This window comes from Orbicella faveolata, unplaced genomic scaffold (genome assembly GCF_042242905.1).
Source record: "Orbicella faveolata isolate gen_17 unplaced genomic scaffold, um_ofav_v1 contig_36, whole genome shotgun sequence".
NCBI classification, from domain to species: domain Eukaryota; kingdom Metazoa; phylum Cnidaria; class Anthozoa; order Scleractinia; family Merulinidae; genus Orbicella; species Orbicella faveolata.
The window spans coordinates 3,898,695-3,909,029 of record NW_028301565.1 but is presented as its reverse complement, the minus strand read 5'-3'; the positions used below and the strand labels follow the sequence as shown (position 1 = coordinate 3,909,029).

Genomic DNA, 10,335 nt, shown 5'->3' with positions numbered 1-10,335 from the left:
GTGGGTGAGGTTATGTTTAGACTTTTTTGCGCGGCTACTAAGTTCATGCAGAAAGATGGCGGCGCGGAAGACTAGCATTTTTTCCGGGCAGAAAATTAACTAGCGTCATTACAGTGAAGCAGCATTTTAAAAACAATGTCTCTCATTGCAGACGAAACTCAAAAAGGTACCGGAGGTCCAGGAACTTTGTTAGAGCTGTTGGACGAATCATCGGCGAAATCTGTTTGGACCGAACTCCCAGATAACCTTCTTTTGCATATCTTTTGCTTTCTTTCCCCGAAGGAAGTGTTACTTGCCGGTGAAGTCTGCCGAAACTGGCATCGCCTGTCCAAAGATGAAATGCTGTGGAAATTCTTACTTCAAGGAACTTTAAATCCTGGTATGAATAAGGTTAAGCTTCCCAATTCATCCACTTCTTGGTTGGCAGAGTTTCAAAGGATTCACTCTAAGACTCCTTTTGTGGAAAGTCAAGTACTTGAGGAACACACCGATGAAGTCCTTCATGTTGCGTTTTCTCATGATGGCCAACTTTTCGCCTCAAGCTCCAAAGATTGCAGTGTGATTCTGTGGCGTGTGAGTAACTGTAATCGTGTTGGTATTGCCCAGAAGATCAATTTCCAAGAGTATAATTGGGAGTACGTTCAGTTCTGTGAGTTCAATGCAAGCGACACTTTGCTTCTCGTATCAGGGGTAAACAAGTTGCGACAGTTCAGCTTTAGAGGTGAGTGAATGGATTAGAATAAATATTGAAGCTTATTTGTAATTATTTTGTTTTGTTTTGCTTGTAGTTTGTTTGGTTATTTGTTCGTTTAATTATTTTCTATGCATGATTTATTTTCTATTACCATTATTATCATAATTTATTTTTTCTTTTGTGTATATTTTTACCAGGTGAAATTTTTATATGTGAGCTTCAGGGATCGTCTGTCATTGGATTGGTTCATGGGATTAACAATGAACCCTATGATGTGTTTGGAGCATGGTTGACTGAGAGGTGTTACATATCAGGAACATTTGAATTTCTGGAATCTGAAAATGATGGGTCATCAGTCTCAGAACTTTGGGCAAATTGTGTTGATGAATTGCCAGAAAATCAGATAAACCTAACACGTGTTGTTAACCGTAATTCTAGCTCAGTACGGACTGTTCTTGTCGCAAGACCAAGTGGCGGTTTACAACGCACCTATGCCTCTGCTATTCGTGAACAAGACGATCAGATTTGTCTAATTTTTACTCATGGCACAATGACTTATGTCCCTCATCAAATAGTTTTCAAGTGGTTAAGACACACAAATGGCACCAGCAAAAATCACAAAGGTGCAAGGAAAAACTCCTCCCACAATGGACAGGAGGAAGATACTGAAATGTGTTCAAGTGAATACCAGTCCTTCTCTTCCAAACCAAACCACTGCATTGAAACCAACGCACACATAATTGGAATGAGCTTATCGCCTGACCACGAGTATCTCTATGTGAATTGTCGCCAGTGGGAGAAGCAAGATGGTCAAATTGGCTACTGCCAGCTTCCTCCAGAAATCTCCAAAGATATATCATTGCAAGTGTACAGTTTGACCACATACAAACTTGTTGGTGTTCATGTCGGCCATAAGGCATACACTCCTAATGATGGCTGTTTCTTTATTTTTCTGAATGTTGCGGACAATCTGGTTGCAAGGTAAGTTCAGACAAGCAGTAGTTATCCTATATATGCTGTGCAGAAAATTCTACATGTGAAAGAAAATGAATTGGTGTGACAAATCAAAAAAAAACATTTGTGTCTCAATGTTCAATGTAGAAAAGGCGTATGCTTGGTACAATTCCTCGGAAACAGAAACCTTAAGCTTACAGTCATGTCCTACAGGACCTCTCAAAGATACATGTACATGTAGAACTGTGGACTACTGAGAATGCCACCAGCTAAGTGGTCTGAATGACACTTGAATCTGCGATCTCAGGATTTTAAGTCTGCTAAGTCTGGTACCTTAACTACTCATCCATGCATCTTACAATCCTATAAAGATTTGAAGTGAAACTTACCTATCGTTTTGTTTTCTAAAGAAGCAGGTCATTTGTGGCAAGTGATTTTCCATTATTTATTTATTTAATTGCTTTTGCTATGTCATATTGGCAATAATTCTATTTATTATCTCTGACTAGTGGAGCTGAGGATCATTGCACCCATGTTTGGGACAGACACTTTGGAGCCAAGCTGGCCACTCTAAAGGGACACAGTGATGTAGTAAATTGCGTGGCATTTAACCCTGTCAATGAAGAGATGTTGGTTAGTGCTAGCGATGATCACACCATTCGAGTGTGGAGATCGAGACAGCTGTCTAAATTAAATCACCAGTCAAACGTGGGAAGACAATGTGGTGAAGTTAGCTTTGTTGATGAAGGAATTTACAGAGAAACAACTGTGTGATTATTGGAAATATCTTACATGTTAGACTACAAAAGATTGATGTTGCACTTTCAAAAAATATCCTCCATGGTACAAGGCTCTTAGATAGCTTTTTTAGGTCATTATGGTTCTAAGGTATGATCTCCCTCAAGAGACCAAAAGAAATCAAATGCTTGGATGGGCTGGGACGTTTTGGAGAAGATCAATAACAACACTGCGGATAAAATTAAACATTGAATTACTCCCCAGATCCTCTCTCAACTTTCTGCTTTCCTTCCCTAGTACCCACTCTTCAAGCCATTTCTATTTCTTTGACTTGCCTTTGGGTAATGTATGCCGTATAATTACGCATAATAAAGTTTACAAAGAGAAGGGGATTGCCATATGCATGTCACTGTGACAGATGGTTCAGTGATCATATACACATCTGTTGTTTGCTTACATTTTACAAACATGTAAGTGCATTCTTCAAAGAAATTGAGGTGGACTGTATTGCAGTGTAGGGGAAATCTAGAGAGAAAGAAGGACAAGTTATGTAATACAGTAATTTAAAAACATTGGTAACAATAGAAAATTCTGCTTGCTTGTACATTGCATGTCCATTCCTGTGGCAGTTTAATATTTTCAGAGATACATTTTAGAGAGAATGATAAATATTTTAACAGATGATTTTTAGGTTCAGGTACATGCAAGGACAAAACAATTTGAGATTTCCTTTGATTTAAGGCTGGTTTTTTGACTTTATTTCACATTACTCATAGAGATAATAAAATTTGTACCAATGAGCATTTAACATATGCTAATTAATTAGCTGGAGAAACAATAATGTACAGTGGCCAAAGAAGGGTGATGAATAATAAGATCCGAGACTTGCTGAGAGGTCAAGAACCTTATTTAAACTTCAGAAACCAAAACTTGCAAGATTTCAGACTGAAACAAAACTCCATGACTCCTCACAAAGGATTCTGAATTTTCTAATTCAGGATCAAAAGTTCCCAATACCAATGATGTATTAGGTGCCATTCTTCACCTCTCAAAGTTGAGAATCCTCTAGAGTACCAGTAGGCTGCTGTTGTGTGAACCTATTAGAAGAAAGACCATAAAATGCAAGTGGTTAATTGCAATTAATGAATACTTAACTATTGCACAGATACTGTTTGTCTCCGTTGCAGACAGAAATTTTGTCTTGTTGTACAGAGCTTTAGCTGTTATTTAAACCGATTCACTAAGAAGTAGGCAGTAGTACATAGCACTTATAGGGAATGATTGATGAAATGATAAATTGATTATATAAATAACAGCAGATATAAAATTTACATATTTGGGAGTATTTAAACCCTGAAATGACATGTATTGTTAGTAATAAATGAAAATACTAAACCTAAATGCTGTCAGCATCTTCTCTGATCTTCGTAAACTACATTTACATTTTTGTGATGCCAGAAGCCTTTTTCGAATGTCAAACAAGGAGAGAGCAAAAGCTGATTTCCTCTTAATTGCTGTGCAACAACCCCATTTGTTTATTCCTTTTCCATTTCATAGTTGATATTGCAAATCATTTCTGTGTGGGCTTGCACAAATGTTTAAACCCACAATATTAACGGCAATAATAATTATTTTTGATTGTATCGTACACTGTTAAAAGAATGTAAAGCACACAAAGTAGAAAATGCTAATATTTAGATTTGGCCAAGCCTAAAAGCCTGGGCCAGGTTGTTCAAAGCCAGATTAAGCTAACCCAGGAGAGGCAAGAATTTTCATTTGAGTTTTGTAACTTTGCTGTGAGGTTTTCAGTTTATATTGTTTGGCCTTCTGTTTTGAGTTTGAATATTTATTTCAAACTACACTAAACATAAGCAGTGATAAACATTTTTATACAAGAAAAATTTATACTTCCATTAACTTTTAACCCAGGGTTAGCATTAACTTGGCTCTGATTACAATAAGTACTTGAGCCTGCAATGCAATTGAAAAACCAGTACCTGGGCAGCAGTCAACTTAAAAAAAAAACAAGTGACTTCGATGAGCTCTAAACTTGACCCTGCGATATGGTCACGTGACACTGGCCAGCGGATACCTTGATTAAACAGGTATCAATTGCTCATAACATGGATGTCTAATATCAAAGTTATACACTGTAAACCAAGGCTGCATGTCTCGGTCAACCAATAAGCCGGAGTATGGCCGCCATTTTGCGCGATTTTGTCACCGTCGTCATCGTCATGAGTAAGCGCCCACGAGCAATACCGCTAGCCATGGTGACCATGAGAAAAGCAATTCATGGGTACCTATGAGTATGGTTCTCCGCCGGAGCTCCGCTAGAAAGAGATTTTAGTACTCGGGAGATCGGGTGGAGACTGCCGTAAACTGCCCTGGGCTTATACAACTTCGTAAGGGGCTTTGGATGGGCTTATAAACGGAGAGGCTTAAATATGGCACAGTGGGGGGGGGGGAGGGGGGGAGGGGGAGGGTCTTATAGGCGGAATAAAAAAAAAAACCCGCTTAATTAAAAACTTGTTTTAAATTTAGCTTTGAAACGTCACTACAAATCGAATTCATTTCACTTTAAACTAGGGGGCGTTTATCCGGGGGTTTAAAATCGCAATCAATAGTTTGTTTACAGGTAGATGGGCCTAGAACGGGAGGGGCTTATAAGCGAGAGGGCTTACAAGCTGTGGTTTGCGGTATCCGAGAAACGAATGTTTTGCAGTCTACCGCAACTTGTATAACGTGTGGCCCTTGTATTACTCGTATTATCGGGTCCGCGTTGTTAAGTTTAAAAACGCCCCCAACGTTTATTCCAGGTGTGAAAAGCTCCCGTCATTCCGAAAGCATTAACCGTCAACCGTCAAATGACCTAAAATTTAACCGTCAACCGTCCCAAACGGCTTTTATTTTAACCGTCAAAGGGAGCCTCCCCCCTGAGACCTGATGGCGGCCCAAAAGTAAACACTGGTCAGGTGGATGGGACGATTGATAGTGTGCACTTAAAAGTTTCTGGACGAAACATTATATAGGCGAGAATATGATGTTCCGTGAATGGGACATTTCTATAAGGAAGGAAAAATACCATTCCCCACCAAAAACGATTTCTAGATTAAAAATATATATATCTATGAGAAGAAATTGAAGAAATGTAAATAACATCTTCGAAATTCGCTAAAAAACAGTCGAACCGAAATATGAACAGGTTTCATGTCACAGAATATACATGTAACAGTCTTTCTTGCACAACCTACGGAATAGGCTGCCTTTAGTAAGTAATTACAGCTGCAGCAATTAATTTCGCGATTTCGCGAATACTTTAATTGCCGCGATGGAAAGGCACTTTATACTGACCTAATAGTACTTTTTGTACGCTTCGGTGACTTATCAGTTTGAGCTGGTCGCGCCATGGTTCGTATTTTTCCGGGTATCAGTTGCCGGATTCAAAATACCCATGGCTAGCCGGACTAAATGAACCTGATATACCACCGAAGTGTAAAAGCAGAGACCGGTACAACGTGAAATGAACTTTTAAAAGCTGTCCTCTATATTCTACGTTGAATCAGTCTTCCCTTTTTTATATTCTTCTTATATATATATTCTTATATATTTTTCTATGGTAAGTAGATCATTATTGATCAATGTATACCAGCAGGACCACGGTTGCTTGCTTAAAAACATTTGCTAGCAAATAGGGAAGATAAGGTATTTGCCGTGCCTAAATTCGTCCAAGTGACTATGATATCACAGCCATGTTGCAGAATACTTGGATAGTAGACACGGCTTGTGATTGGCTAGCTGTGAGTTGGTACGGTAAATATGAAAATAATAGTAAACAGTAATAATAAATACATTGTTTTATTTGTTAACGTTGGTCAAACAGTGGTAACCATATAAAGCTCTGTATTAAAGTTTCAAAACTGAAAAATGACGGTGCAGTTTTTTAAAACGCTGTTTCCCAGTAATTCATTAGCGCTTTACAATGATTGACACTTGAACCATGTATTATAGCAACCGAGAAAAAAAAAAACAAATAAAATAAAACAAAATGAAATAGAAAAGGATCAATAAGGTTATTCAGTTTTAAAACAATTACAACAAAGGATGTTACGGCCGCCATCTGCACGAGCTGTGAAAAAAGGAGCCAGTTTAATTGTTTCTTTTCACATAATTCTTTTTCACTTTCAACATATGTTAAATGACGCGTATATTTAGTTAGGCCACGCTATTATGCTGGCGATTCTGTTATGAGTGATCATGAACTGCATTATCTAATTAAAACCCCATGGAATACTCGAAATACTTATTTTAAAAGTTTTCTTGTTTCAAACAAGCGAGGCCAGAGGAAGAAAGGATGCCCAAAATTTAAACATCAACATCAACTTGTTTTTAAAAAGTCTCTTCCTTGACTGAAAAGTTGTGTGTAAAATTCGTGACTCATTGTTCATTATATATAGCTGGCATTTAAAATGAATATTTCATCGTTATTGCTGCGTTTAATTTCGTGCTTATAATTAAAAGGAGATTGACAAGAATCGCGAAATTTATTATTTATTATTATTGAGACCCGAGTAGTTTTTTAAAAGTAGAAATAATAAACATGGCTGCAGTTCTGAGAAACCCGTGTCTTTCCACACCTCCTCTAATTATAATTCATTATGTAGGTACTGTTCACATTTGGAATAATCCCTTGACATTTAGAACGTCAAGGAGATATGATTATATGAAGACAATTGCTAATCCGGAGAGCGTTAAATATAGCTTTACATGTTAAAAAATAATAGCATACAAAATGCGTCAAATAAAAAATTATTAAGGAGATCTTTGATTGTTTTAAGAATCACCCTTTTTTTTTCTCTGCGCCCATCTTCAGTGAAGGTAAATTTAGTTCTGTGCAAGACTACGTGATAGCTAATAAATATATGATTACACTTAAAGAAGCGAAATCTCATCATATCCCATAAAAGGCACTGTTTTATTGTGTTTTTGCTTCATTATGTAAGCAATACCGAGCTAATTACACGCTGAATTCTTGCTATCGATGAACGGTTTCTAAGGAAACTGCCCTCATCCGATTCATCGCCAGCTAGCGTGAAAGATTCAGCAAAAGATGTTCCACAGTGCAGGTTATCGCTTAACTTTCCATCCTGCTCACGTCTTCTGCCCCCTGTGCACTCTGCCAGGCAATCCGCGCGTTCCGTTGCGACCTTGCTGTAGGTACCCGGGGGAGCCGTGTCCAGAATCACATATGGAACTTCCGGTGAATTCTCTCATGGCCCTGCGCTCGCCCGAGTCATATGGCTTCCCGGCTGAGTCGCTTAATATGACATCACTTTCGCCTCATCATTTTCAGTCGTCAACAGTTGATATAGCGCACGCACAACGTGCAAGAACTGGCAGGGAAGAAATCAATTCCAACAATGGTAGGTTGAAAACATAAGCTTTAAAAATTAGAACCTTGAGTTTAATTTCTTGCGATTTGCAATTACAGTAAAACATTTTAACATTTTGTAGTTAATTTCTCCAAGACGCACCTATAATAGATGGCTTTCAAGCCGATAGTTTTCGATAACCTTGTTTTTCTTACCTAAAATTAAAGAAATGATAGATCACAAAGTTTTGAATAGGCAATTAAAAGAAACTCACCTCTAAGATTTAAAGGCTTTGCTCACCGAATTAAAACTTGACAAAGAAAGATGTTTTGATGAGAAACCAGCAAAAAAAAAAAAAAAAATACTCGGTCATGGGAGTGTCAAAAAACCTAAAAGAAAGAAAAAGGCAAATTACAATCAAATTCATCAACGAGGCATGCTAAATAGGCCAATTACATTGTAAAATCAAATGTAAATCACAATAAATGTTGCTTATACAGAAGCAGTTTTGTAATGATTGTTACTAAACACTGAAAAACTGTAAAATAAAAATCATCAATGAGAGATAAATCAATTTACAACGACATTGTAAAACCCAAAACATGCGTGAATTTGTTAATTACGGTAAAGACACTTAAATGGAAGCAATTGTAATAATTGTCTAATAAGTGTAATAATTTTCCTTAAAAAAACCTGTGAATCGCTAGGACTGAGCGTGGGAAACCTCGCGAAAGCCAGTTAAAAATTAGCAACGTTTTCAGTGTTGGAAACTTAATTTTGATAGCACTCGCCATTCTAATTCGGGCTTTTCTTACTCGCATTGGAGAGCGGGTGAGCGCTAACTTCTAACGCTGCTGTTTTGCTTTTGCACAGCTAAAAATATAACTCCCTAGTCTATCTGTTGTCTGATTGGTTAACGCACATTATAAAGCCCAGAAACGGAAGTATCACAATTAAACTTACACTGAATTTGAAGTCATCTTATCTTGCAATGTTTCTTTATAGTCAGGGATGACTCAAGACAACAGCGTTACAGTGTTGTCAACAAGAGAAAACGTCGAAAGCGAACCATCTTTACGTCCGAGCAGTTGAGCCGACTGGAGTCAGAGTTTGCTGACCAGCAGTACATGGTGGGCGCTGAAAGACAGCAGCTAGCAGAAGCCTTGAATCTGTCTGAAACACAGGTGAATTTTTAACTCTGTTGCTTATTACACCTTTTGAAATGTCAGGTGAATTAGAACTTACTGTATCTTTCCCTGTGGGACTGTGAACCTCGGGATCATTCGAGACACCGCCTGGTCCAGTACAAGCCCGGGGCGGGGGGTACTCCCTATAATGGCCTATATGGGGAGGCTCCACTCGAAAGGGGTATGAATTTTACAAGTTGAGGTATATAAAAGGGTAGGGAAATCTGTCATTTAGTTATTTTAAAAAGCCTTTAATTACAATATTTCGAACGGACGCACCTTCTGGCTGTATCACTTCATTAATTAGGCACTATGCAATAGGGTAAGAGGCTGGACCTCGGGACGGAGCCTCCCCGTATAGAACTTTGTAGAGTTGCCCCCCACCCCCCCCCCCCTCCCCAGAATACAAGAGGGAAATCACGTGGATTGGTGTTAGTAGCTGGTCCTCTAAAGTAGAGTTCTAATGCAACTTAGTCGCGTAACAAGTTCATTTTAGATATACTGGAGCTGTACACAGCACATGTACAGAAAAGCCAAGGTATTCGATTCATACGTCCTATGTGATCTTGTCTCATTTTTAATGAGGTAAAACTGAAATTACGTCTATATTTCCGTTTCTGCAACAGATCAAAATCTGGTTTCAAAATCGGCGAATCAAATGGAGGAGGGAAAACAAGCAAGAATACCCGGACTTCTTTGCTAGTTCGCTTTCCGCAATGGCATGTGAAGCGCGCCATCCGACTGCAAACACTGAGGCTTGGAATGATGGAGGCAACCTGGTTTCTAGTAACAACGTTTAGGAGAAGACGCGTATCTCCTAGGTGTATCTTGCCGTTTGTCGCATTTGAACAGTAAATAACGTCACGAAAAGAATTCTTAGTTAGGTTGATTTTACACTATAACATTAATAAGAGAAAGACACTAATACAAGGGGCCTAAATGGGGGTGCTAGCCGCAGGAATCTCATGAGTTAGAATTGCAGCAATTTTTTGGCTATCAGTTAAATATGTAATGTAACCCATTTCTCAGTTTTCATTAACTTTTTCTGATCACAGATATCAGGTGTCAGTTTAAAAGTCCCGTCACTTCTCAGCCCGTGTCATTTAACATGTTCACCGAATTTCCAGCTTTCAGATGAACCCAGCAAGGTCATTTTACAAGAGTGTTTTTCAAACAAAACGCGCTATCGCACGTAAGCTTTTACGTTATTCATAGTCGGTTGCAAAACGAAATGACATAATATAGCAGACTGTATACGAAATAAAGAACTAGATTAACTGAGTAATGATGGCGAAAGATTTATTTGATTTATCAACGCTTCAGTGAAATAAACTCGCAGTAACGCACCTTTTGGTATTTCGTGCTTTTTCATGGTTTAACTTTCATATTT

The 10,335-nt window shown here is 38.3% G+C and overlaps 2 protein-coding genes across 2 annotated transcripts; both read left to right on the top strand.

The window, feature by feature from the left end:
• Positions 1 to 42: 42 nt before the first annotated feature.
• Positions 43 to 3,787, top strand: LOC110062070 (F-box/WD repeat-containing protein 5-like). Its single transcript, XM_020768931.2, has 3 exons — positions 43 to 721; positions 892 to 1,675; positions 2,158 to 3,787. Exons 1-3 carry the CDS (start codon positions 136 to 138, stop codon positions 2,420 to 2,422), a joined length of 1,635 nt encoding a protein of 544 aa, XP_020624590.1. The 5' UTR covers positions 43 to 135; the 3' UTR covers positions 2,423 to 3,787.
• Positions 3,788 to 7,456: 3,669 nt separating this feature from the next.
• On the top strand, positions 7,457 to 10,291 carry LOC110062060 (uncharacterized). Its single transcript, XM_020768918.2, has 3 exons — positions 7,457 to 7,809; positions 8,764 to 8,942; positions 9,572 to 10,291. The coding sequence occupies exons 1-3, from the start codon at positions 7,497 to 7,499 to the stop codon at positions 9,743 to 9,745; spliced, it is 666 nt and encodes a 221-aa protein (XP_020624577.2). The 5' UTR covers positions 7,457 to 7,496; the 3' UTR covers positions 9,746 to 10,291.
• The last annotated feature ends 44 nt before the right edge of the window (positions 10,292 to 10,335 follow it).

Coding starts and splice junctions, on each gene's coding strand:
- LOC110062070 (XM_020768931.2), top strand. CDS start 136: ATGTCTCTCATTGCAGACGAAACTCAAAAAGGTACCGGAGGTCCAGGA. Junction 722..891: donor GCGACAGTTCAGCTTTAGAG/GTGAGTGAATGG, acceptor TATTTTTACCAG/GTGAAATTTTTATATGTGAG. Junction 1,676..2,157: donor GCGGACAATCTGGTTGCAAG/GTAAGTTCAGAC, acceptor ATCTCTGACTAG/TGGAGCTGAGGATCATTGCA.
- LOC110062060 (XM_020768918.2), top strand. CDS start 7,497: ATGTTCCACAGTGCAGGTTATCGCTTAACTTTCCATCCTGCTCACGTC. Junction 7,810..8,763: donor AGAAATCAATTCCAACAATG/GTAGGTTGAAAA, acceptor GTTTCTTTATAG/TCAGGGATGACTCAAGACAA. Junction 8,943..9,571: donor TGAATCTGTCTGAAACACAG/GTGAATTTTTAA, acceptor TTTCTGCAACAG/ATCAAAATCTGGTTTCAAAA.